Genomic DNA, 27,593 nt, shown 5'->3' on the forward strand with positions numbered 1-27,593 from the left:
CTGGAAAACCGTGGAGCAGAAACCCAACATCTCCCATGCTTGCACACTTTCTTGCACAAACTTCTCTAGAGCTCACGGACGGAATCCTGAGCATGTCAGAAGGACTGGATTCAGGCGATGCCTTCGTTGTCCCGTATCCATGAAGATATTCGTACGTTTTACCCTTTGATTCTACTGTGTGGACGGCATTGACTGACTTGGAAATGTCCGTTCGGCCTTGAGTTTCTGAGAGCAAGCCCTCTTGGCCATGGCTTCTTAGTCTTTCAAAATCAGTACTTTTGGATTCCATTTTGCTGGCAGTCTGTTGGGAATTTCTGTCTGTGTTCATGGCACAGGCTGGTTTCTCATTTTCCTTTGCTGTAATATTTTTTGTCTGGTTTCAGTTATCAGAATAATACAAGACTCATAATGAGTTATGAAGCTACTGCCCCCCCCACACACCTTTTACTGCTGAAAGTGTTTGTGAAGGAGGGTTGTTCCTCCCACCTGGTAGAACTTGCTAAACCATCTGAGCCTGGAGATTGCTTGGTGGAGAGGCGATTCATCACCACCGTAATCTCTACGTGACATTTGTAAGACTACTGGTGTCTTCTGTTTTTTCTCGTGTAAGCTTTAGCAATGTCCATCTTCCGAGGAATCTGTTTCAGGGTTGTTAAGTTCATGAGTATGTTGTTCTTGGTAACATTCCCCTTGGTTTCCTTCTGATGTTGATCTGGAACGTCTTCCTTCATAAAACAATTTGTTACGGAACCTTCCTCTCTTGGTTTCCCTCCCACCGCAAAAATGACTCTCTCCCGGTTTCTTGGCTTTCTTACATCCAGACTCTACCCAACCTACGTCTAGAGGGACTCAGGGTCAGCCGATTTGCCTCTCCCCGTCTCCAGGCACATCTCTGCTTGGAGGGGATCTCATCCAGTCCAATGGCTTCCCCTGGTGATTCCCAAATGAAGGGAATATCTCTAGCTGTTCTTCCTTCCTGACCTGAGACTCCAACCCAATGGGCTACTCACCATGCCGAAGGTCTGTGGGTATCACAAAGTAAGCAGGTCCCAAACAGGCAACAAATGGCCTCCAAACATGCCCTCCGTGTCTTCGGCCCTGTTGGTAAATGAAGCACCATTTCTGGTTGGGCGCCATGTGCTAAAACACAAGCAAGTCCCGTTGGTTCTAGTTCCAAAGCATGTTCCAAACTTGACCGAGTCTTACCACCATTCCTGCTCCCGCTTCTCAACCCTCACCTGGGTGTCCACAGCCCCTTCCTGGCTGGTGATCTCCATTCCTCCACCGTCTCTCCGCCTCTGTCTACTGTCCACAGAGCAGCCGGGGAGGGAACAGGGCTGTTGGAACACACATGAACCCGCCCTCCACAAATCCTCCATGACTTCTCCTCAAGCTCATGAAAGCCCAAAGCCTTTACCTTGCAAGACCTTTGCACACCAACCTCTTCAATGGCTACTGTGTTCATTCTCTTCCGTCCTATTGTGATGTCTCAATATGACAGATCGACGTCATCTATGTCTTTGTTTCCTCTGCTTGGAATGTCCTTTCCCCACAGGGTCTCCCCTACACCTTTCCATTTCTGAAAGTACCACCTCCCTTGACGCTCTTCCTTAAAGAGCTCCCCCCAACCTGGAGGCTCTGATTCCTAGCCTTTTGGTGCATGTCTCCTCACATGAAATTACAAGTGATTTGTAAAATTCATGCGTCTGTTTCCTGTCCATGTTTCCCGATGAACTGTGAGCTCCGGGAGAATAGGGAATGTGCCTGATTTGCCTCTGTACCCCCAGCATCTGGTCCGTGCACGCCGCTTTATAAATGCATGGATTCATTTCCTGTTGCTGCTGTAACGAGCCGTCGTTGCAAAGAGCAGCGTCCGTTATCCCAAGGTTGTGCTGGGCCCGAAGTCCAGCACGATGTGGGTGGCTTGCCTGTGCCCTCTGCTCACGGTTTTCCAAGGCCAGAATCAAGGAGTCGACGCCGGGGGACTCTTATCAGAGGAGGAAGAATTTGCTTTCAAAGCTCGTTCAGGTTTTTTGGCCAAATTCAGCTTTTCTGGGATTGTAGGGGGGACATCTCTTCTTTGAGGGCTCCTGGCCAGGGTAGGTCTTGGCTCTGGAGACTCAGCTGCATTCTTGTCACCTTCCATGAGGTCCCCTCTGGTAACGGCAGGTGTCAATCATGTCACATTTGGATCTTCTCTGACTCCAGCCAGAGAAAATTCGCTGCTTCTTAAAGGTCCATGTGATTGGAGACGGCCCACCCCGATGATGCAGGATCGCGTCCCCTGCTCACAGTCTCTCCTTAATTACATCCGTGACGTCCCCTTTGCCGGGTAAGGGAACAATGACGGTTGCCAAGGATGAGGGTGTGGACGTCTGGGGGAGGGCACAGCTCTGACTACCACAGTGCTCACCGAGTACCTGCTGACCACAGGAAGAACCCACGCGGACCATCTTCTCTCCACAGGCGTGCCCCAGGGGCAGCTCAAAGCCAGGGTGGGGGGAGTGGTCAGAGGAAGGGACTGATTTCTTCTGCACTCTGGAGACCTGACCTTTGTCACAGGAGCTCAGCTGGGATGGAAGGGGTCTCAATGGCCAGTCTGAACATCGTGGAGGAACAAACAATTGTCAAAATCACTGATTGTCCTCCAGAGACCTGAGGCTGTGGCTGAGGGGTGCATATGGGCTGGTGTGGGCACCCCTGGACCTCCTCCTCTGGGGGAGAGAGCCCGGCCTCTGAGTCCTCCTCCGTCGCTTACCAGGTGCCCCTGTGACCTTGTGGGTGCCCAAACCAAGCCCCCCTTCTGAGCTGTGGACAACCACCTTTCCAAAGCCAGGAAGACAGGGTCCAGAACCATGCCAAAGGGAGACACCTCTGGTCACCTGAACCAGCCGCTGTGTGTCCTGAAGCCGCTGAAACGCTGGGGATCCCCATGTGTCCCCATGTGTGTCCAAAGCCTCCCCCCTTCCCTTCCTCCCCCTTCTGCTCTCAGGAACCCCTCCTCATTGACAGCCCCTGACGTGGCCTTTCCAGTCCCCCCACAAACTCCGGACCAGGGGGAGCACAGTGGGATGGGAGAATTGGGTGGGGGGCTGGGTGGGGGTTTTTCCTGGCCCGGATGCCGCCATCACCCACACACGTGTTTGCCACAACGGACATCTGCTTCCTCCCATCCCGGAACCAGCGCTAAAGGTGGAGCCCACCCAGGTGGGCACGAGCCAGCCTGGAGACCTACTGGCAGGTGTCCGGGTGAAGGGGTCCCCTTGTGGGGGGCAGGGGCAGACACAGAGGTGGGTGAATGAAGGAATGAATGGACTGAACACGAAGGCCAGGGCCTTGCCTGCCGCGGGGGGAGGGAAGGCCCAGCTCCTTTCCTGCTGCGAGGGTCCTCCCGGGCCATTACAGATGGAGGCAGCCGCCTTCCTCACTCGGGCCCCCGCCGTGGGACTCAGCGGGACCCACGACCCGCCTCCAAGTGCAGAAATGGGGAGCTGCCTCCGTCTGCGCAAGGGCCCGAGTCCTGCCTTGTCGGGGTCCTGGGCGGGACAGGCCCCCTCCCCCTCGGGCCCTCCGGCTCCACAGCCCCCCAGTCCCCCCTCCCTGGGCTGCTGCTGGGTGGAGACGCCGCGCCCCCTCCCCCGCTATGCGTGCGCTCGGATTTGGAGAGGCCTCAGGCTGGCGCTCCCTTCCCCCACCCCGGCGCGCCCCTCCCCCGCGCGCTGCGGGCTCCGGCGGCGAGGAGGGGGCGGTGCCGAGCACCGAGGTGGGCTCCTGGCGGGTGTCCAGCCGGGTCTAGCCCCAAGCTTCGCCTCAGGCCAGGAGGCTGAGCCGCGGGTGGAAAGGCCAAGGGCGGCGGCATCGGCGGGGAGCAGGGCCCCGTCCCTCCTTCCCCCTCGCCCTGGGGCCCCTCCCCCGCACTCTGGCCTGGCCTGCGCCTCGGTTACCCAATTAGCCAAAGGGCGCCGGGACCCCCACGCCCCCACATCCCTGCGCCTCCCGCTCCCGCTTGGTCCGCTCCAGTCTCGAGACACCGGCGCTCTGCCCTCCTTTCCTCCAGTGGCCAGCAAAGTCCCCGGGGCCCCCACAGGCAACCGTGGGCGGTCAGCGTGGCGCCTGGTTAGTGGGGGCGGGTGCTCAGGCCCAGGAGAGGGGTGGCGCAGGCCCCGTCGCTGCCAAGGCCCTGCGGCGTGGTAATCCTGCCGGTCCGTGAGGAGGGCGACCCTTGGGTCGTGGCCCAGAGGCCAGGAACGCCGGTGGAACTGCCTGGCAGCGAGCTGGGGGCCGGTCGGCGTGTGTGTGTGTGTGTGTGTGTGTGTGTGTGTGTGTGTGTGTGTGTGTGAGGGGGCACGGAGAACAAGCTGGGTGATCGACTTATGACTCAGTCCGGGCGTGCAGAGGGAGGTTTCCCCAGGATCCCAGGGGCGCCGGCCTGGGTAGGGAGACCCCGAGCGATCTTGGGGGTCCCCCAGCGCCCCGACGCTCATCCATGCAGACGCGCTGTCTCTCCGGAACACGCCTTTGGCACAGAAACCTGGGCCTGAGTTGGGAGGGGGTGTTCGGTTCCACGGCAGCCCCTGGATGTGGAGGGTGGGATGGAAGGGCTTTTCTCCCGCATATGGCCAGTCCATTAATGCCCGCCTTCTAGAGGGTGCAGGTTCTTGCGGGACTGTTTTTCTAAAGACAGGGTTTGGGGAATTCGATGGCCTGTAGGGAACAGCCTCCCTGCGGGCCTGGGTCGCCCCTGTGCGGATCCCACCGGGGTAAAGTGGGATCTGTCCTCCCGGAAGCCCGGGACAGTCAAAGTTTGGGCAATGCCTCGCAAACGTCCGGCAGGTGGCCACGGCCCCGGGAGCCGTGTCCTCGTCCGCAGACGCTGACGACAGCGGCTTCTGGGGACACTGCCGGGAGCCCGAGCCAGGAATGAAGGCAGCGTGCGGGCATTGGTCCAGCACGGCCCACGGGGACCGCGCTCTGTGTGCCCGGCTTGTGCCCAGGGAGGCCTGGGACCCACCCTCCCCGGAACTGCCACGCGGGTGCGAGTAACTTTCTGCAGAAGGTCCCCGCCCAGGGGCTGCTAACTTCGGAAAAGAATGTCTCTCTCCATGGCTGTGGGCAAGAGGCATATTTGCTCCTTTCATGTGCATTTTGAAATGGGAGAGAAAAGGCCAAAGATTTTGAGCTCCTTTTGGCTGGAGCTGATTTCAAAGCCATCGGTGGCCTCCGTGGAAAGAGGGAGGGCAGTCCAGGTGGGGGGTGTGGGTGTGGGTGTGGTGCAGGCAGGAAGACAGGACCGGCTCTTCCCCTGTCCTCTGGAGGAGGCCCTGTGCCAGGAATGAGAGCAAAAATCAAAATCCACGCCCAAGATTTATTCCTGGAACATTAATTACCGCAGAAACTCCTCCCTGCCAAGCAGTTAATGTATGCATCGCGGAGGCGACCGGGGCATTGTTTGTTTAGCAGCGGTCTCCAGAAAACGGCCCCCTCTAGATGTCCTGCCGTGGTCAACGGTTCTGCTCCTTGAAAAGAAGAAAAACCATGTTTTTCTTCAATAAAACATAGAGCAAGGGTCCGGTGATTAAATCCGAAAGTGGAGAGTTTTAATGTCCACCATATGTTACCAAGTACGTGGCGAAGAAATCATAATAATAATAAAAAAAAATCCCACAGAAGGCAACCGGCATGGCCTGCGAGGCGACGTCCTGTTAAACGTGCATTTTTGCCATTAGGGGTATTTTAAAAACCTCCCTCTCCTCCCCAAAAATAAGTCCTGGGGTTTTGGAGCAGAAGCGAGACCAAGTGGGGGGAAACATACACACGCACGTGTCACCGAAAGCGCGTTTTCTGGGTGGGCCCTCGGACGCACAGAGGCAGCCTGCCCTCCGGAGAGGAGCCGGCACACCGACCCCGTGACATCCTTTATTAATATTACACACGTCGGGGGTGTGGATGGGATCAATCTTGCCCATTCACAAGCTGGATGAATCCGTCATGAAAATCTATTAGCCTCGCATTGGAAACGCGGGTGTGTGCGTAGATCAATGAGCAGCGTAGGAGGGAGGACGAAGGCGGGTTTCTAGATTTACAAGGGGGAAGGAGGCGGGAGAAGGAGCCTCCCTGTGAAGTGTGTTTGCACCTCCGTAAAACGCTGCGCTTCTGATCGATATGTATAAATATTTCACAGGCGGGAGGGGTTCGTTGTTGTTAAAAAGGCTGGCTCTTCGGCAAAAACCATTAACGCCCCCTCCCTTCCGATTATTAATAGAAATTGTCTTCCGAGTTAGGCGCTGAGAAAGTAGGCCAGCCTGGCGGAAGACGTGCTCCTTGAAATATGCCTCCTGCCCATCCTGGGAACCAAGGATGACCCCTTTGGGGCCTGAGGTGGCTGGGAGTGGGGAAGAAGGCCTGGCCCGGGGGTCCCTCACCCTCCCACCAGGTAGGCGACCCTGCTCAGCCATCCTGAGCTAAGGGCCCCGAGTGTGACTTAAGGTAAATACATTCTGATCGGGAAAAGCGGCCTTTTCTGGGCTCCACGTGAAAAATTCAAGCCGTACCTTTTAGAGAGCAAGGAAACAAATGCGTCCCCCTGGCGTCGTAACTACGCAAGAGACAGAGAGAGCCTGGAACAGCACCGTCCATTTCTGAAAATGTACCTGTGTGGGGCACAGAGAGATCATTTTGTGGAATCGGGAAATGGGAATGTCCCTGTCCTCCGGCGTCTCTAGTCTTCCCCTGAGGTCTGTCTGCACCTGGCATGCCCCAGAAGGGGCCGGGTGGCTCATGGCACCGTGGCTACCGGGGTCATTTGTGTCCAGAGCGTCTCCTACTAGGTGTCTGGGGGGCGCGGGTTGGGCTGGAACGTCTGGACATCCGATACTCCCTGTGCCTTGTAGACCGGGGTCCACGGTGGGCACAACGGATAGGAAGGCTAGTGGCCCCTTTCTTTCCTGCAGCTGGGGAAAAGACTGGGGAAGAGGAGAAATGCCCCTCACCAGCACCAGCACAGATCACCACCCCTGTGCCCGGCCCCCAGGATGCGGACAGAGGGCGAGGCCGGTTTGCTCGGTTTCCAGCCACTCCTGAGCGGCCTGTGGGACTTTTCCAGACCTGCCTGTCGGGGGAGGCCGGCCAGGAGCCTGCTGGGCTGGCCTAAAGCTGTGGAGCCGGCCTGAGGCATCCCCAGCTCCTGGTGCTTCAGGCCTGACCTCGAGCTGTCCTGGGTCTCCCCGGGTGGGGGCAGGCGGAATTCAGGGAGGCCTGATCCGGTGTGAGCTGACCCTTCCCGCGCGCAGCGATTGGGGAGGGAGAAGCCCCCACTCTCGGGTGGCGGCCCTAGCGTCCTGGGGCGAACCCCCCCGCGTGCGTGTGCCTGCTTTCAGGTGGGCTGAGAACCGCTCCCGGGGTGGCCACGCTCTTCTCCCTCGCGTAGGAGGCTGGCGCGGAGGGGACAGCGCCTGGGGACTCGGGCCCACAGACGCCACGGGGGCTGGTGCAGGACCTTGTTTTAGTGACCCTCCGACCTCCTCCCCTTGGCCAGGACCCCTCCTCCCGAGTACAAGGTCTCTTGGCATTTTTATTTACTTTTATTGCGTTTTGTTTCCTCGTGCTGCCGCAGCTAGAACACGCTGCAAACAGCGCGGGTGTAGGAGCGGGTCAGGCGTGCCCGAACCGGCGGCCCGCGTCCGCGGGGGTTTCTGGGCCTCGGGACGCGCGCTCGCGCGCGGGCGGGGAGGTCCGGACGCGAATCCAGGCCCCGCGGAGCTCCGCGTGCGCTGTGTGCGCAGCATTGGGTGAACTCAAACTCAGGAAGTTCTGTTTCCTTCCATAAACCGGATCCCCCACGTCTGCTCCCTCCCGCCCCCTCAAGATTTCTTTTTTGTTGTCGTCTCGCCGGTGTTTTCCAGGAAAGAAATGGGCTTTCATGTCCGTCCACAAACTTCCCTGAAACGCGTTTCCTCTTTAAGAATTGGAAGCAAAAAAAAAAAAAAAAAAAAAATGCATCGGAGACTCGAAAGCATCCGCGTTCTCACGAGACCCTGTTGTCTCCTCTGGTCCTTCTCTCCGGGGTCGCGCATCTAGACGCTGGGACAAGCTCCGCGTACGCCGAGTCCCATCCAGCCCAGGAGGCTCTACACCCTCCCTTGTGGACTGCGCAAACGGAAACCTAACCGTTCACCCAGTGAGCCCACCCTGCGGCCTCGGCCACGTCTCAGAATGAGCAGAAAACTGTGGTGGGAACCCGCACTGCCTGGGCTGAAATATGAGGACTGACTCCAGGCTGTGGGGTTTCGGGGTCTGTCTCCAAAGAGGCAACAGGTCAAGGAGGCTCGTGCAGCCCTGGCTGGGGAGGGGTGGGGTTTCAGGGCACTGTGCCCCGCAGTCAGGGACGGCGGTTGCCCCTCGGTTCCTCACCAGCAGAAAGTGGGAGTTTGTAAAAAACGGTGACGCCCTTGGCAGGTCAGGAGCTCCCGGAAAGGCAAGGCCTTCCTTCCAGGGGGACCAGAGGAGCTGGCTGAGGAGTGCGATTCTCTTCTGAAGGGTTATTTTGGAAGCACTGGGCAGCAGGGCAAGGGGCATCGGAGTTGCGGCTGCAGGGGTGTGGGGGGACAGGGGAGGGTTAGCCTCCAGAGTCTCCACCCAGTGCCTGCCGCGCGCGTTCCTGGAGGCTGCCCGAGGCTGGCTGGGGCAGAGATCCCGGTCAGGGAGGGGTGGTGCCTGAGGACGTAGGAGGTGGGGGGCAGCCCTGCAGGGGGGCCTGGGCTGAAGGTTTGGGCCTCAAACCCCTCTTCCCTGCAGAAGCTCAGGCCTGGCAAGGCGCAGGCCCTCGGGGACGCTGCGGCTGTTGAGAAGGGACAGGGACCCTTCTGGGAGGGGTGGGCAGAGTTTCCAGCACCGGATCCCTGGGAAGCTGCTCCCCTCTCCAGGGCTGGTGGTGAGGGGGGCTCTGACGTGGGACGGTGAGCAGAGGAAAAGGTCCCTGTCCCGGACGACTGGAGAAAGTTGCTGCGTCCAGGATATCCTCCCCCAACCTGCTTCTTGTGTCCATTTCTCTCTGCTCTGCTCGCCCGGACCCTCCCTGTGCTGTCTACCTGGAACGGAGCTCCGCTGGGGGGTGGGCATCTTGGAGACCCCGTGGGGCAGAAGCTCCTCCCCTCACGGTTTCGGGGGCGGGGGCTGGGGGCTCCGCCAGGCGAGGATTGTCAACTGCGGGGCCGCCCCGCGCCCTCACCCCGCGCGCCCTGCGCACGGCTCGGGGCGCGAGCCCTCGGCGTTTCCCCCGCCGCCCCGCGGCATGCATAATGCATGAGGGGCTCTTGGTAATTCCGTGTGATACCCGCGCGCCTCCGCTTTGATTAGAGGGCCGCGGCGACAAAGACCTGTTTGTTAAGTTGGGAGGGCTTCCTTGCCTTCCGCTTTTGAAGTCCGGAGGAGGCGGCGGCCTCGGAGAGCCCCCAGCCCGACCCCGCAGCTCGCGGGACAGAGCAGCCCGGGCCCCGCGCGGAGAGGCAGCCGCGCAGAGCTCCCGGGCGAAGGACGGAGGGCGCGGCGACGGGAGGAGAAATGAGGGGAAGGAGGGAGAGGGAAGGAAGGCGAGAAGGAGGGGAGGGACGGGAGAGAGGGAAAGGGGGGAGGAGGAAGGAAGGAGGGAGGGAAGGAAGGAAAAGGAAGGAAGGAAAGAGGGGAAGAAGGAAGAAAGGGACGAAAGAGAGAGGGAGGGAGGAAGGCGGGAGGGAAGGAGGAAGGGCAGCGGGGAAGGAGCTGGTCAGCTCCTCCTCCTCTTCCCGTTCGGCGAGGAGGACACCCCCTGCCCCTCCCCACACCGAGGTCCCTCCGACTGAACCCCGAGTGACTGCGCGCAGGCCCCGCGATTTCCGGAGAAACCGTTCCCGTCCCCTCCCGCCGGCGGAGACCGGTGCGGGGGCGCCCGCGGCGCCCGGCTGCACGGAACGCGGGGTCCCGCCCAGGGTAGCCCCGGTCCTGGGCCCGGATTCGCCAACAGTCCGAGCAGGCAGTGCCTCCGGAGCGCGCAGAACCAGGCCCTCCAAACCCCGCCAGCTCCCCCTTCGCCGCAGCGCCGCCCCGAGCCGGGTCCGGACTCCCGCGGGGGTGGGGGAGGGGGAGACCCGGCGAGGTGACAGATAAAAGAGGGGAAGGGGGGAAAGTCAACTTTATTTGCAGACAGGATGACAGGCTTGACTTCCGGTGTTGCCAACTGACTTCGCGGTGCCGTTGAGAAAGTGGGTCCTCCTCAGCCTTGGAAAGGGGGCGAGGGAAAGCGTGGCCCAAACAGAAATACCTCGATTTCCCCCCAAATAAATATCGTCGGCACCGGGTTCCCGGCAGGGCTGGAGAGGAGGCTGCCTCAGTGCCGCCGCGCGGACGCTAACGCGTGCCCGAAGGACGGCAGCTTACAAACCGGGTCTCTCCGCCCGCGGCGGCTGCCTCCGAGTCCGGACCCCGCGCGCTCCTGGCGCACGCGGCCTCCCAGTCCCCGGCCTCCGCGGCGCAGGCTCCTCAGAGGTCTGCGAGCCGCTTTTCGCCGCCCCCGCCGCCGAGGTTCCGGCGTCCACGCTCCGGTAGACGCGGGCCCCGTTCCTCCCCCTTTCGGGGTCCTCGAGCCTTTTACCGGTGCCGCCGTGCGCACCCGCTGCAACCGCTCGCTCCGCGGGCCTCGCCGGCGGGTCCGGCCCGCCATCCAACCGCATCTCCGAGTCGCAGCCGATTCTCGTCTGTGGATCGCGCGTCCCCGGCGCCCCGGGTCCCCTCGGCGTCTCTTCGCAGTGCCGCGCGCGCGGGCGCATCCTGCGGGGACAGGTTCCCCGGCTCGGGCCGGCTGGGCTCCAGGCTGTGCCGGCCGGCGAGGACCTCCTCACCATCGATAAGCTCCTCGAGTTCGGTTTCCTCCAGGCATTGAGGGAATGCGGGTACCTGTTTGGGGCTCCGCCGCCCGCGGCCGCTCGCGCGCGCGCGCGCTCTCCCCCTCTCCCTTCCCAAAATTGGATCTTTACCTCTCCACACCAAGGTGCACAGACGCCAAACAGTGATGAAATGAAAAGAAAGCCAATTGCCGGACTGGAGGTGGGGGAGAGATAGCGTCTCTGCGTGCGCCCGCCGCCGAGCCGGGAGCCGTAATTGCTGAAGACAGGGAGCGCGGGGGGTTGGGCGGACGCGGCCTTGTATAAATAGTGAGATCTCAAATTGAAAGGCATAAATAACGGCGGGAGGCTCTACCCTCACACGGACCGTCCTCTCCGCGCGGGGAGGCGTGCGGACCTCAGCCCGGCTCCCAGCCAGCGCCGCCGAGCCCCGCGGACCCCGCAGCCCCGCGCAGCCATGGAGGAACTCACGGCTTTTGTATCCAAATCTTTTGACCAGAAAAGCAAGGAGAGCAGCGGCGGCGGCGGCGGCGGCGGCAAGAAGGATTCGATCACGTACAGGGAAGTTTTGGAGAGCGGACTGGCGCGCTCCCGGGAGCTGGGGAGCTCGGAATCCAGCCTCCAGGACATTACGGAGGGCAGTGGCCACTGTTCGGTGCATCTGTTTAAGGACCACGTGGACAACGACAAGGACAAGCTGAAAGAGTTCGGCGCGGGGAGGGCCGCGGAAGGTAAGCTCGCAGGACGCCGCTCCGGGGCCCTCCCGGGGACCGCGTCTCCTCGCCACGGAGCCCGCCCGCCCGCCCCTCGCTCCGCGCGCGGGGAGGCCCCGGGCGCCGCGGCTTGCTCAGAATTCCACCCCAAACTCGGAATTCACAGCCACGCTCGGACGGAAAGGCCCCGGCAACCCGCCGCCAGTCTTTGCGTAAGAAAGAAAGGAAAATGCGGACACAGGACGGGAAGCAAGGGAAGCCGAGGTTGGGCAGGGGCTGGGGACAAGTGCTGCCTGAGGACCGGGCTTCTCCCGGCCGTTGGCGCCGGGCGTGGCAGCGGGAACTTCCCGGGGTTGGGGACCATCGGGCGGATGAGCCGGAAAGCAGCGGTCCGCTGTAGGGGCCGCTGGGTGCTTGCCTGTCGGCCGGCCAGTCTTCCTCGAGTCCTAGCGCGCACGAAGAGGGATCCACGCGCATCTCTCCCCGCGCCCACCGCCTCCTGGCGTCCCGAGCATTTGAAAGGGGCAGGCGCTGCGGACGGGCGGGCCGGTGGTCCCGGGGCAAACGCGCGCAGTCGTCTCTCCCGCCTGGTGAACCCTCTCCGCGCTGTTTCCTCTTAGGGAAAACTTTCCCCTTGAACCTCGAGGCTTGATCTGAGCTGACGCGGGCCTCTAAATTAAAACCACTCCTGCGCCCGCAGGTGGCCAGGGTCTGGACGTGAAGTGAAGGCCCCGGGCAGTTGGAGGAGTGCGCGGGCGGCTGCGGGACCCCAGGCTTTCAGAGCCAACCGCGTCCTGGGCCTCCTTCCTTTCTGCTCCTGTGGATAACGTCGCTGGGGCTCGCCCTGTTGCTGAGTCGGGGATCTGGAAGGGTTAGGGGGGCTCTCCCAGCTGGGCAGGGGTACTCCCAACCCCGGGGTCTCAGAGCAAACAGGACAACCAGCAGCGGTCAATCAGAGGCAAAAAAAAATGGGCTGGATTTCTCGGAGGTGGGGGGCACAGTTTGAATCTGGTCGAATGTCTCTTTTTCATTACAAAGAGGAAATACAGAGCCCGATAGTCGGCCTCTGCAGGCCCTGTTCCACATGTTGTCAGTGTGCTGGTCCTCCTACAACTAGACCTCCCCGGGACACACAGCTCCCCTGACCCAGGAAGCCCATGCCTCCAGCTCTTGGGGACTCTATACTCGGGGTCTCCGAGGGCAGAGTCCTAGGCCATGGCCTTGAAACGGTGCCGATGACCCAGTCTTTACGAGGCCTCGACCCGTGCAAGCAGCACGCCGGCACAGCCTTGCAGATCAGCCCCTGACCGCTGGCCACCCAGGTGGCCTGGGCCTGAGCTGCCTTACCTCAGGGTTCCCCGTACCCCTCCAGGCACCGCCGGTCACCCCTCGCTCTATCACTCATAGAGTTTGCTTTAGTGAAGACACAGCTGTCGCCTGGGCATACTCGGGGCCTACACGAGGCTGACTGCACCCAGGGCTGATCTCCGTGGCTCCTGCCCAGTTCCCCCTCGTCCTTCCTAGAGGTCGGGCCCCTCCTCGTCCCCCCAGTCTCCTTTCACCGTGATTGCAGAGGCAGTGGACCCCAGAAAAGGGGGCCTCGGAAGGAGAGCCGAGTACAGTCAGGGCCTTTCAAGAAGGAGCGAGCGGAAGAGGGTTCCTTTCCTCCCAACTGTACCGGTCCCCCTGGGCTGCGTGCACAGACCCCTGGCAGGGCTCAGCCCAGGTGCATTTATAAAACGGGAGCGACATGAAAGTCTGGGAGATCTCGAGGTTCCAGAAGAAACCCGGAGGTCTTGGGCTCCTGCACCGCGGGTCCCGCCTTCCCGAGCATGGGAGTCTGTGGGTTTTGCAGAAAGTGCCGCCAGTTCTTGAGGACTTTGAAGGCCAACGTGTCAGCTGGGATCAGTCCCTGGGGTCAGACTTCAGAGACAGGGAGCAAGGAAGAGTTGGGGGCCGCCTCTGGGACAGGATTTAGGACTTGGAAAGAAACGGGGTGTTTCTGGCAACACGATGCTTTCAGGAGAGGGAAAGGGATTTAAAAATCCAGGCTGGGGCCGAGAGCCCAGCGGTCAGGAGTCTTGATGGAGAGGCAGACTCGGGACGGGGCTCTGCCTGCTGTCCAGTTCGGGATCCTGACTGGGGGAGGAGGGTATCAGGATTGTGCCTCTCGCCACAGCGGCTTTCGGTCTTTTCCTCTCCGGCAGTTTCTGGGAGGAAGAATGGAGCGAGCGGCCTTCTCTGCTTCAGAAGCAGGGGCTCTGCGGGCAGATTCTGCCGAAGGCCAGCCTCTTCCTGACACTCGGGGACGTCTGTTTAGGGCCCTGAGATGCTCCGTGCCTGTGTCCAGCAAGTTCCGATGGAGAGAAAGCCCCCCAGAGACACAGGCGGCCCGGGACCACCTGCCTGCCATGGATTGGGAGGACTGTCTTTTACTTTTAAATTTCTGAACTTGGGGAGGCCCTCCCTGTCCTAGAAGAGGGAAGGAGAGTTCTGTGGGTTAGAATTGAAATGCTGATCTTCTTACCCCATGCTCCAGCCCCCCAGTCGCCTCCCTCCAGCAAGTCCAGATGCTAACATCCTTTTTGGACTAAGAAAGTACCACTGTTGAGGTCCTGGTGGAGTGTGTGTCTCACCGCGTGTGCATATATGTGAGGCAGAGAGAGTGCGAGAGGGCCGGCAGGAGGACCCCGCTCCCCCATACACCCCCAGACTCCGCACTGTGCATAGCCTACGAGTTTTGGTCTCAGGCTCTGAAAAAGATACCAGGGTAGGGGCCTCGCCGGCACTGAGCTCCACAGCCTCGGGGAGGGAGGCTCCGACCCGCCTGGCAAGGCCCGTGTCCTGCGGCGCAGCAAACCTAGGGGCAGCGGGGTTTCCGGGCTTGGACCCCAGGCTGGCCTGGGCCTGCCTAGCACCCTTCACGGGACCTTGGCCCAAACTTCTTTGACTTAAAATAATACTTAACATCCCAGTCCCGAGAGGCAGGGGAGAGAGAGAGGTCAGGCTATGTCAGTGTGTCAAGAGGCAAAGTGGCAGAATTAAGGAAACCGTGGCGAGATGGGGGCCAGAAACCCCGCGCCGCCCGTGCCCGAGTTGTAAGCAAAGAGCGTGCGTTCCCCTCCAGCCCGCTCTATCGACCTGACGCTGCCCGGCGGTCGCGGCGCCCTGGCGGCTGGAGCCGCGTCCTCCGCTCGCACACACTTGGATTTCAGCCGCGTGGCGCAGAAGCCTGCGCCGCCGGCCTCCTCCTCCCGCGCGCGCCCGCGGGGCCCGGCAGGGCGCCGCGGGGGAGCCGTGCGCGCTCAGCCCGGTGCGCTCGCCCGCCCGCAGGTATGTACGAGTGCAAGGAGAAACGCGAGGACGCGAAGTCGGAGGACGAGGACGGCCAGACCAAGCTGAAGCAGAGACGCAGCCGCACCAACTTCACGCTGGAGCAGCTCAACGAGCTGGAGCGGCTCTTCGACGAGACCCACTACCCCGACGCTTTCATGCGCGAGGAGCTCAGCCAGCGCCTGGGGCTCTCGGAGGCGCGTGTGCAGGTAGGAGCGCGCGGCAGGGCCCCGCCACCCGGGCCTCGCCCGGCCCCCGGGGCGCGCCGGTTCGGCACGGGCTGCAGGCCTTTCCCGGGCGGCCCTCGCCGGCGGGTCGCACGGTTCCTGCGAAGGGCGAGGCCGCTCCGCGTCGAGGCGGTCGGGCCTCCGGAGGTCTCTTCACCACTTTCTACTGTTCCTGTTCCCCTCCTCCTCCCTTCCGAGGCCCGAGGCCCCCTCCCTCCCCCTCCAGGGAGGGGAAGCGAGGGGCGAGGTGGGGGGAGCCGCGCACACGGGGCATGTTGATGAGCTCGGCGGCTGCCCGCGCGGGGCCGGATTAGCCGGGGCGTGGGGCGCGCGGGGCGGGGGGCTAGGGCGCATGAATTCATGATGTCCCATCTGCCGAGCCGCGGTCTGCGGGGGCCCTGGGCGTGCCCAGCACGTGCGCGGAGGGGACGCTCAGGAAAGCCCTTCCTGGGCAATAGCAACGTTAAGTTAAATTGATTAATGCATTTATGGGGGAGGGTGGCAGAGACTTGCCTCCAACTCGCTTCCTCCGCGGGTCACGCAGACCCCACCTGGGAGGTCGGGCCTGGAAGCCCCCCATCCGTCCTTCTTCAAGGCTCTGAGCAGGACAGCAGCGCCAGGGAGAGCCAGGGAAAGCGGGTCAGCCTCTCGGGGCTCTGGGGACCGGTTTTAAATAAACGGAATTAATATTGCCAAGCGGGGAGGGGGTCTGCGTGAACAGCACAGCGCCCTGAAAGCCCGAGTTTCCCGTTTCTTACAAGACCAACAGTCCAACACCACGTCCCCCCCCCCCCACCCTGCGCTAACTTGCAAAACGAAAACACAAACGTGTTTTGCAGATACTGTTACAGAATCTTTAATCTGAAAAAAAAAACTTTTTTTTTTTTTTTTGGATCCAAGCCCCCTTGCAGCTTCCCCTGTGGCTGCTGTCAATAATAGGTTTTCTTAGGTTGAAATGCAATATCCCGCAGCCATTTCCAGCTCTGGTCCCCAGAGCCAGCAGACACGGAGCTTCCCTGCAAGACGGGGACCCACGTGCGGGCGAAGAGTAGGTCTGGACCGCCTCGTCCCCGAGCGTCCAGGCCGTTGGGACCTCTGGGGCTCCCCCCGCAAACAGAGGCGGCCCTCGCTGCTGCCGCTCAGGGTGTCTTTTCGCACCGGCCACCCTTCTCGGGGAAGATAGATGACGCTGCCCCGTATAAATTAATGAAAAGATTAAACTTTCGCTGAAGGGGACATCAACTTTTATGTCATCTTCCCGGTGTCTCTCGGCCTGGGTTCTGTAATATCTCCCAGGCCTTGATGTACTGTTTCTATAAAAATAAATTACTTCTAATTTAATTGTCCACTATTTCTTTCAGTAGTCTATTACCGAGGAACACCTTAGCAGGATGGACGGAGTGGCAGGAAATTGGTTCTTGGGTGCTCTGCGGACCTTGAGAAAGCCCCAAAACATCCGGGGGGGGGGGCGTGGGGAGGGGTGCGACCTGCCGGGCGATCCGTGCAGAGGTGCATTAAAATTTAACGACTGTAAATAATCATAAAAACAAACACGGGGATCGAACAGAAGGAATCATTTTCTGGTGGCCATGGGGAGCAGAGTCGCAGGGTGGAGGGGAGGCAGACGGGCTCATAAAAATCAATTAGTGAAAACGAATGGGTCATCCCACAGACAGCACGGAGGTCTTGGGGGGGGGGGGGCGCGCAACGGGGCCCGGGCTTGATTCCCGTCTCCGAAGTGTTCGGTAATCCTTTTCGGTACAGCCTGTCCCGGGTTGTTAAAGGATAGAGTTTCAATTTAGTGTGGAAATTTGCTGTAAATAAATTGGGGATCCGATGGAAGCTGGTCCTTATTAACCTTTTATTTTTAGTGTCGCTGTGGCACCTCGTGTCCCACAGCTGTCAGGGTTATAATGGAAAGTTATGAGACCACAGCTAGGAGCAGGAGGTAATTTAATTACGACAAATATCTTTGGGTTTATGGCGCGGAGCTGAATTAAATGTCATTATTCACTGTCTGTAATGGAAATCAAAAAGAAATCAGATTACAGCGTTTGTGGAAAAAATCAGTGACGAGCCGTTAATGAAGATATAAGCCCGAAACCCGTGTGCTGTGCTTTACTTAGCATATTCAGGACTAATTGGAATTGATCGTGAATCACCCCAAGACTGATTTATTATCGCTTCGCGCGAGGGCTAATGCATCACTTTTCTTCTTCATCATCGCACCCCCCCCCCCCAGAATCCCCCACCCCTCAACAGCCGCGCTGCGAGGAAAGCCAGCTTCCCTTTCCAGACTTACAGACGATTCTGTTTCTGAAAAGTGCCCTCACAGGGGGCAGAACTTGCCCCGGCCTCGCGGCCGGATCCCAAGGGGTCCATTGAGATCCGGGGTGCTCCTGAGAGGGGGGAGAGTCTGAGGGGGAGGCTCCTTGTGGGGGTGGGGAGAGGAGGGACGTTGGCGCAGGCTTTGCAGATGCGAGGAAAGGTTTGCAGACCTTGGGGTGCAGAGCGAGGTGGCAGTGTGGGGATAACTTTTCACGGGAACGTGCTGAAACTTTTCCGAGCTCCCTGAAGCCTGTCGGCCTGAGCTTCTGGAAAGCCAGTTCTCAAGGGCAAGTGGGCGATGGCCCAGCCCTGGATAAAAACCCTCATCTTAAGGGTCTGGAGAGGAAAAGTTAAGGTTTCTAATCTGCCTGGTGTGCAGAGGATCCTCCCCGTGGGCAGTAGGGGTCGGGAAGCATCCAAGCTCTCTGCTTGCAGCTGCGGGAGCTCAGGCCACCCGGGCCCAAGCTACCGGGGCAGAGTGGCCCGAGGGAAGGATTTCTTTGTGCTAATTATCCTGCATGGTCACTGACCACCATCGCAGCCCTGAGGGTCCGTCAGAGCAACAAGACAGCTTCTGCAGGAGAAAGCCTTAGGTAAAACTCAGTGGCTGAACACATGGAAGGAGGGGCCTCCAGATTTTGTCAGGCACAGCCTGAGGGACCCGGTGCTCAAGGTCCAGAGCTGTCTGGAGGAGAGGGGGAGCTCTTGAGCGTGGGGAGCGAGGAGGAAGCTTTTGGGGGGTACCCTGTGCGCCCAAATGAGGATCCCACTAATATCCTTTCTCCAAGAGTTAGGTGTGGTTTTTTTTTTAGAGAAGCTGGTGCCCCAAATTATGGGGGTGCCCCCATCTTTATGGATCCAGGACGTTCATGACTCCTTAATATTAAACGGGACCTTCCTGTCTTCCAAGGAGAACATGGAAGTTTCTGGACTCAGGGTGTCTCCAGGTTGGGGGAGGGGCCACCTTTGAAGCTACTTGTCAGCCCGTGCACCCCTTTCCTTGGTGGCTAAGGTCTGCCAGGGGGAAGGTCAGGCTCTCCGTGGGGCTGGGGCTGGCGGAGTGGTGGAGGGAATGCCCACACCGATCATGGAAAGTTCTCGAATCCGCCCGCTGTGGCAGCGCGCACGCCTTACTGCATGTGGGTGTTGAGGCTCCTGGCCTTGGGGACCAGGCACAGCTCAGAAGGGAGTTTGGGAATGCGCAGCTGTAGGTCTACCGGGTTGGGAGAGGAGAGGACGCGGGAGAGGGCTCTATTGCGCCCTGAGCCGCACCAAGCCTCTGCGGCCCCTCGGTGTGGTACCTGCGCGCGCCCAGCGCGCGCCCCCGCGCCTCGTCTACCGCGGTGGCGGCAAGAAGCCCCAGCTTCAGAGGCCGTCGGGCTCACAGGACTGCGCGCGTCTGTTTGCTCTGTCCCCAGGTCTGGTTCCAGAACCGTAGAGCCAAGTGCCGGAAGCAGGAAAACCAGATGCATAAAGGTGGGTGGTGCCCAGGCTGGCGGTGGACGTGGGGAGCGCGTGCAGAGGCCTTCCGGGCGCGCACAAGACCCCGGTGGTCTTCACGGCTCCTTTCTTCCCTTGCAGGCGTTATCCTGGGCACCGCCAGCCACCTGGACGCCTGCAGGGTGGCGCCGTACGTCAACATGGGCGCCCTGCGAATGCCTTTCCAACAGGTAGCCCGTTTTTCTTCCTCCTGAGCCGCGCGCGGGGCCCGCCACCTCCCCCCCCCCCTGGCGTCCTGCCTCCCCCGGCTGCTCCCGCCCCCGCGGAAGAAAGGGGGCCGCCTTTACAAGGCTGCATTTATAGACCCGTTGGCACATATTAAAATCACGCTGTAAAACTCCAAGGCTCACTTTTGGGAGGGCCAGGATAGAAACCCAAACACAATTTTACAAAAATCGGAGTGAAAAAAAAAAAAAATCCCACCCACCCAGGCTTCCTGCTTGGGGGTGGAGGGGGGCGGGGTGCTCGCACTTGGGCGTGAGGTCCTGTGTGTGCACCGAACCCCAACTCGCCTGCCCCATGGCGTCAAGGTGGGGGCTGTCTGCGCCCAGGCTCAGGGTCTCGGGATCCCGGCGGGCAAGAGGTCTCCTGGATAAGGAGTGGCTGGGGTGTCCGAAGACCCCAGGGGCTGCATTGCGCTACTGGTGGACGGTGGAAGGTGCGCGGGGCAGGCGCCGGCCCTCAGGGAGAGAGCGCAGAGCCCACGCGCTCCCTGCCTCGCCCCAGCGCAGGACCTTGGGGTGCGCCCCGTTGGCCACCTAAGGTTGGGGGTTGCGGAGGGCATTCCCTGGCGGGGCAGGGGTGCTCTGGGAGGCGTGGAGGCGTGGCCACCCCCTACCCGCCTCAACCCTCTCCCTCAGCCCCCGCGCACGGAGTGGTTTTGCTCCAAGGACCAGGCCCGGTGTTCTCTGGGGGCCCCTGCGGGTCAGCTAGGGAGTGGGTGGTGGAGGGCGTCATCACTAGACACCTGAGACTTAGAGTGGGTGCTGGAGCCCGGGCATTCCGACTCAAGGTGCCCAAAGCGGGAAGGGCTCCAGGGCATGCTCGGGGTCCCTCGGCTGCCCCCTCCGCGCCGCCGTCTTCCGCCCGGGCTTCACTCCCTCCCCAGGACGGGGCGGCCTCTTCGCGTCACAGAACTGCTACCCGACTCGGGGTCAGCCCTGGGGTGCCGCCAAAAATTAGGCCTTGGAACACGGACATTCGGTCGTGCTCCTCCTGGGTTCGAGAGACGCCCCGGGAGGGTGTGTGACGGGAGTCCAGAGCCGGACTCAGGGACACCTGACAGGTTCAGAGACGTTGAGGCTTTCGCGACGAGGGGGTGCCCGGGAGGACAAGGGTGTGGGCGCCCCAGGGGCGGGCGGGTGGGGGAGACGTTGAGATCCTCCGGATCTCCCCGTGCAGAGCAGCCAGTGGCCGCTGCGTTGACGCGTGTCCAGCGGACAGTCCGACTCCCCGGGCTGGTGGGGGATGGGCCCGGGTTGCAGGAAGGGGACTCCCGAGGGGCCGTAGGCGCGGGAAAGGCCCGTCCGCAGCCCTCCTGACCGCCCTGTCTGCCCTCGCAGGTCCAGGCGCAGCTCCAGCTGGAAGGTGTGGCGCACGCGCACCCGCACCTACACCCGCACCTGGCGGCGCACGCGCCCTACCTGATGTTCCCGCCGCCGCCCTTCGGGCTGCCCATCGCGTCGCTGGCCGAGTCCGCCTCCGCCGCCGCTGTCGTGGCCGCCGCCGCCAAAAGCAACAGCAAGAACTCCAGCATCGCCGACCTGCGGCTCAAGGCGCGTAAGCACGCCGAGGCCCTGGGGCTCTGACCCGCCGCCCGCCCCGCGCCCAGCTCCGGCCCCACGACCCCGCCCGCGCTGCGCCCTGCACTCGACCCCTCGGCGCCACCCCCTCCCGACGGCCGCACGGAAGCCCCGGAGCCAGGGCGCGGGCCCTGGCGCGGCGGCCTCCCTGCCTCGAGCAGCCCGGGGGCCCACCACGGACCCAGGGCGGGGGCCTTCCGGGACCTCACGACCCCGCCAGACCCTCGCCGAGACTGTGCGGAAGAGAGCAGGTGAAGGTCAGAGCAGCAACCCAGCCCTCCGCCACGCGGTGGGTTCGTCCCGAGCCCCGCGCGTCCTCCTGGGCTGCCAGCTCCCCTACCCTGTGCATGCGGCCTCCTACCCAGCTTGGGAAGACCACCAACTCGACTCCAGCAAAGACCTGGGGCTGGTCTCCGCGGAAGACGCCAGTTCTCGGTTGCCAACAGTTTTACGCAGGGCCAGGAAGTTTTCATCCGAGGAGAGGAGGGGGAGGGCCGGTCTGGATTGCAACGTGGACTGGCGCCTGCCAAGCTGGGGACCCCGTGCTCTGCAGCAATAAGGAACCGCGTCTGCCCACGGACCTCCTCAGGACAAGGTGGGGAGAGGGTCGGGGAGACGTGAATCTCCCACGGGGCATCCGTATTCTGGGGGACCTGCATTGCCAGCCCGGTTGCCACGCCCAGGGCTGGTCCCCGAGCACGGAGTGTGGGATTCCTTCTTGCGCCATAGACCAGGCGACTTGATAACTTTTCCAGGGTTTGATTCCCGAATTGACTTTTTCCCCGCCCTTGGGCTGCTTCACCGAATTCAGACGCAAAGGACTCGCCTGGAGACGCAGGGGCGCGTGGTTTTTCGGTATCATACTGAGGCAGCCTTCACGTTAGTCAAATGCAATGAAGTGCAGTGAAAGTGCAATACTGTAAATGTTATAGATTTAAAAAAAGAGCCGTGCGCTCTCGACCCTGTCAGCTCTGGAACTGTAAGGGCATGACCGCCTCCTGTGTGCTGCGGGCCTGGCCGGAGGGGGCCCATCGCCGAGATGATGGGGGGGGGGGGGTTGGTGCCGGGCCCTGGGAATCTGGAGGAGGGGAGGTGTGCCCAGCCGTTTCTGGGAAGAGAAGGGGCTGAGACAGGCCCTTCGGGCGGTGACTTTGGAGATCACGTTTTGTAGGGGTTAGTCCGTTCCAGGTTTGATGTCTTCCTTCTCCCGGCGTCCCTCCCCTCCCTCCTTGCCCCGTCCCCCCCAACTGAGAAAGCACCAAATAGCGATTTATTTCAGAAACTGGTATGCAGTGGGAGCGCCCTTGACAGGACAGAACCAAAGCATTAGGGTCCCCAGCGACGCACCTGGGTTGTGGACGATGTGCTCTGCACGCCGCGGCGTATGGGGTCTGGGGGCAGGGCTGGGCAGGTCGGCGGGGAAGAGGAAGATAGGACGCCTGCGTTTTTGCCTTAGTCCGTGAGGCCCGCCCAGACGGAAGCTGCTTCCCCCATCATATCCTTGGCTCCTCTCGGGCCACCCTGGCCTTTCCGGAACTCCCATAGTTCGCTCTGATTCCAGAAGAGGCTTGGATCCGTCCAGATCTGGCGTTGGCGAGTTTCTTTCCTTCTTCCTGAACTTTGGTCAATTTTTCAAAAAAAAAAAATAATTTTTTCCCCATCCACGTAAGGGAACATTTTCTACCTTTTCATGGAGCTGAACCATCGATGGATTTGGACAGGTCGCAGTGGGGTCATCTGAAACTCTTTATACAAACCAAAAGGCCCCTTCAGCTCCCCCCCCAGACATGAATGCGTTACACAGTTACCCTCATACATGCAGTTTTTAAACAGCTGTGAATTAAACAAACCAACCAAAAAAGTTGCTATAAGTAAGCTGGAAATTTCCTTTAAATGCAAACAGTGCATTTCGAATCCTTTAAAGCTAATAGCACTCGTCCTAAAATTGAACCCTTGGCGAAGGTTTGCAGGTAGAATGTGTACATCCCTATTTTTTTTCTTTCCAAAAAGCTTATAACCATTTTTTTTTTTTAACATCTAAACAGAATCCTCACAACCACTCTGTCCCCAACAGAAAACTCACGGCTCGTGAGCAGAAAGACACGGGGTCGGAACCCTGCAGAATTTGATGTTAGGAGATAGGGCTGCACGCCTTTGCCCTACAGGAGGCTGGGGGGCCCCTAATGCTTCTTTTTGCTTTTTTTCTTGTTTTCTTTTTTGTGATTTAACATGGGACGTGAGCCAGGTATAACCCCTCGCAGTGGGACCTCCCCCCAAACAGAGCCAACCCAGACAACCGAATGGGCAGCGTTTACAGCGGAGGCTGGGAAGGCCTCATGGGTCCGCCTGGAACAGACTAGGGGAGATGGTCGGCCAGCGTGGCCTGTGGCCCGTGGTTCCCGCCTCTTTTTTGTCCCAGAAAGTCCAAGAGGTGCAGATGGGATTACCAGTGGAGTTGCAGGTCCACTTTTCACGGGGTGGCTCTGTGTCCCACTTCCTTCCTTGTGCAGTGCAGAGGACACCGGGAATGGGATGTGTGTGGGTCCCCGTCCACCCGGTCATCATCACTCGGACTCAGGATATCGTGCTCACCCATGCGCCCGCGTGGGGTCTGGGACGGACACGTTTCCCCTGTAGGGTGTACGCAATTACGTGCACGAAGCAGGCGCCTTTGAGCTGTGCTTGGTGCTTTTTGCTCGAATCAAGACCCGTTTCAGTGTGGTGCGTGTGACTCCCCCGAGCGTGTGGGCCGGGCGTGTTTGCAGAGCTGCACCACCAAGCAAGCGTGTCTGGGAGGGTTGCCTTTTCACACCACCCAATGCGAGAGCGTGGGGTCGTCACAGCTCCGGGAGGGCTGTTGTGGATGCCCAAACATGCCGGGTGCGCTGTGGGCTGGTTTTCGCAGGACGGACCCTGGAGTTCTATTTGTCACGATGGGGTCGGCCCCGAAAGCTTTCTCTTTTCCTTTTGCTTTTGCTTTTCTTTCCTTTCCTTTGCTCCTGCAACCTTGGCCAAAGAGTACGTTTAGGATGGAAATTGCCCGGGCTTGGCAACGTGGGCTTCTTGGGAGATTTTGCCGTTCCTTTCGACCTTTCTTACGGATTCCAGTTTCCCTTCCGTCCATGGTGTGCTGTGCGGGAGAGCAACAGGTCACGTCCTGGGGAAGGTTTCAGAGTCTCGGGATGTCGTGCGTTGCGTATGTTTTCCTACAAGAAGGGTGTGATGTGCGCGTTCTCGGACCAGGTCCGCCGTCCAGAATTACTAGGAGTCAGGGGGACGACGCCTTCTAGAGGGAACAGGGATGTCCTCGTTTTGTGGGCCGGATGGGGATTCTGTGCATTTTGGGTTTTTCACGATCCCTGCACTAAAGGGCCGAGCCGGACGGGTTTCCCTACCGTTTCCAGGACCAGCGAGCAGATGCAGAACTTGCAAAGCTGTAAGCACCTGAGTGGATAGGCATCCCGCACAAGGGTGGTGGGCATTCTGACCCTCGGGTGCTCCCCCTGCTCCAGCCATGCCGGTGGATGGAATGTCCCCCCCACCTTGCTGCGGTCCAAGTGGCGCGGCGGCCCCCTCTCCGGGCAAGCCCAAGTTTCAGGGGTGGGCTTGTCTGCCGGGCCACGGGCTTCTGTGGTCTGTGCTGTGTCGGGTGACGGGGCGGACGTCCGGGGAAAGAGCACATACACCTTCAGCACCCGTGTCCGAAGTCACGGCCACCCCACTGCCTCCGGGCTCACGATGGGCAGAAGAGGTCAGCGTCCTCTGCTCCCACACCAGGCTTCCAATCTCATATTTCAATGTTTCTTGACGTCCCAGGAGAGACCCCCTTTTCCTGGGAGTGTCCACGGGGGCGCTGACCACAACGACAGAAATGTCTCGAGGCACTTTGCTATTTCTTTACGGTTCGGGGAGGCCCGGGCCGGGGGGGTGGGGGAGGGCTTCTCAGTCGACAGCTTGGACATTTGAAAAACTGGTGCCTAATTTATTAAAAAAAAAAAAAAGGTAGCTTAGGAATATGCTGATTTTTCAATACACGTGAGAACTTGATGCAATTTATAAATGTTTTATTGAAATTTGATATTTAATGAGAAGTCAGATAAGGAATGTAGAGAGTATCCAGGCTGAAAGCGGTGACGCATGCTATTTATTAAAAGGAGGTCGTCGGACGGCCCCGGCCCCGCTGCGTGCAGAGGTCCCGTCGCGGAGAGGCAAGGTTCTTTGCTTCCTGATACTGGATGTATGTGGGTGTGTTATTTATTTTTTCTTTGGGTTGAAAGTTCATAAATATGTGATATTTTAATTATGTTGAGTGTAAATTTGACATTACCTTGCATTTATTTTTATATTTTTAAAGCCTGTTGCTTTTCTCACCCCCCACCCTTTCCTCCCCCAATTTATGAGCAGCCAGAATGATTTACGGCCCGGCAGGAGTGTTGGGGTTATGCATACAAGGTGGGTCTGGACCTACAGACGTTTTCAGGGATCGCTCACACGGCACGACAGAATGCAGGCTTCCCCAAACCGAACGGTCTTCAGAACCCTTATCCCTCTGCTATGGCGGGGAAAACACACACACACACGCAAAGAAAAACATAAAACATTCTGGAGGGTTTTTGTTTTTAGTTTTTTCTTTTTTTTTTTTTTGGCCATATGCTTGCAGATTCTTAACACGAAATGCCCTCGTGTTTAGTTCTAGCGACAAAGTGTATTTCGTCAACCCATATAGTATGAATGTACATCTTGTAAAACGGAGATATAAATAAACTTATAAATATTTGTATGCCAGTGTTCAAAAACATTCTCACCTCTCCCCCGAGGGGCCCGACTGCACACGCGGGGAGCCAGCGGCGGCTGAAAACACAGGGTGGGTTTGGCGTCGGCCCGAAAGTGCGCGTGTGCCTTCCGGCTGGCGTCTGAGGCCACTTCTGGGGGCTTCTGCCTTCCGCCGCTGGCGTGTAGCTTCTTTCGGCGTTTTTCCCATCCCGGTCCACAGCGTCCCCGACGCGGGGGAAAGGAGGAGGAATGCCCCCATTTCAAATCAATCTGAGTTTCGGGATGACGGCACAGGCTTTCCCGAGAAGCCCGGATGCCTTGGTTTCAAGTTTTCAGCTTTGTTTTTTTTTTTTTTTTTCTTTATTTTTCTGTTTTTCCCCCTTGGACAGTGTACGGATTCTCCACCTCGGCATTGCAATGACGGTTGAATCATTTTGGGGAAAGAAAAAGGAATAGAATAAATGGAAAAAAAATCCAGTTTTCAAAACGAGAACATTTTTTGGCCTGTGCTTTTTATCTCCTTATGTAAAGGAAAGTTAATGACCCGATTTAGCGGCTCTGACGGTTTCCCGGCTTCGATAAAAACCACATGTCAGGAAACAGCGACAGGGCGGACGTGGGACGGATGAGGCCGGCGGGGGGGGGGCGGTCGCACTGGGGCGGGGGGGGGGGCCGGGGGCTGTTTATTTGGGGGAGGGGTGAGTCTGCGGGCAGGTGGGTATTTCCAGGACATCCCAGGTGCACGGCGTGGATGGGGTGACCCCTCCCTGTGGGACCTGCTCTTCTGGCCATCCTGTCTTGCAGCCACGGAAGGGGTTTTGAAGGACCTGCCTGTGCTCCTGGGCGTCCAGCCCGAGACGTCCTATTTCTTCGACGACCGGCATGACCGTCCACATGTCACAAACCTAGTGAGTGCTCGGAGCTCCCTTCTGCAAACCAGTACTGTCCTGCAGGCAGGCAGGAAGTGTCTCTGCCAGGTACTGGCCACGGGGACCACGGTCACTGACAAAGGGACACGTCCGACAAGACGCATGTTCCCTGTGGCTGGCCCCGGGATGCGGCCTCTGACGGGTTTCTGATGGCCATGTCTGGCGTCTCAATCCCAGGCTTCCAGAATGCTCTTGTCCTTTTTGGGGTCAAGGCACCCAGTTTGGGTCCTCGTGGACGCGGTGCAAATGTCGTCAAAGCGGTTATTCTACGGTGAAAATAACCGTAAAGGTCCATGTTTGTTCAGCAAATGCGTCCCTATTGTATAACATTGTTGAAGATGCTTTCCCTCTGACACTGTCTGTGACTTTGTTGCCAATTGTAGCAAGTGAAGAAGCGCGCCTGGCTCCTTCTGTCTTCAGGACGTAGCGGGCACGCTCGGACCGACAACGTAAGTCCCTCCGCCTCCCTTCCCTTCCTGATCTTTCCGTGGGCTGTGCTGCAGGCCTGTGCCGAACCACAACACGACATTTGCGGGAAAACAATCGTTTTCGCTTCCACACATGGACGCCGCTTTGGGAAGAACCGGGTGGTCGCGGGCGCGGGGGGAGGCGGGAGTTTTCAGAGAACCGTTTCCAGCGACCCGTTGAGAAATCCGTCCACTGAACAAGAAAGCACGTGGATGTTGCCTCCCACGGTCCCACGGACGTGCGTCCCTTTCCCGGTTCGCGGGCTTCTGCGGGGGCGTCTGACTTTCCCGTTTAGTCTGGGACGCGTAGGGGATGAGGGAAAAAAACAAGGCAGAAGGCGGAAAACCGGGAGCCGGCTGGCCCATACGATCCCCACGCGCGCACAGCTCTCCCGAGTGGAGCAGGGGCGGCTGCCAGGGAAGATGAAGGTGTTTTGGGTTTCACGTGCGGCTTCTGTTCGAACGGAGGCAGAGCCAGGAGAAGTAACACGGGTGGTCGACGCGGAGTCATAACGCTTTCCGCCGCTCCAGACTTTTAAAAAAAACATGATTTCTGTCATTTCAACGTCGGGGTTCTCGGAAGAAAGACAAAAGCTGCGTGCAAATCGCCAAACCTTATTCGTTGCCACATAAACACACACACAGGG

At 59.7% G+C, this 27,593-nt stretch overlaps 1 protein-coding gene across 1 annotated transcript; it reads left to right on the forward strand.

Moving 5' to 3' along the window:
• Positions 1–11,331: 11,331 nt before the first annotated feature.
• LOC123935901 (short stature homeobox protein) lies at positions 11,332–20,783 on the forward strand. The gene is made up of 5 exons (XM_045996728.1): positions 11,332–11,605; positions 14,921–15,129; positions 18,894–18,951; positions 19,057–19,145; positions 20,538–20,783. The coding sequence occupies exons 1-5, from the start codon at positions 11,332–11,334 to the stop codon at positions 20,781–20,783; spliced, it is 876 nt and encodes a 291-aa protein (XP_045852684.1).
• The last annotated feature ends 6,810 nt before the right edge of the window (positions 20,784–27,593 follow it).

This window comes from Meles meles, chromosome Y (genome assembly GCF_922984935.1).
Source record: "Meles meles chromosome Y, mMelMel3.1 paternal haplotype, whole genome shotgun sequence".
NCBI classification, from domain to species: Eukaryota; Metazoa; Chordata; class Mammalia; order Carnivora; family Mustelidae; genus Meles; species Meles meles.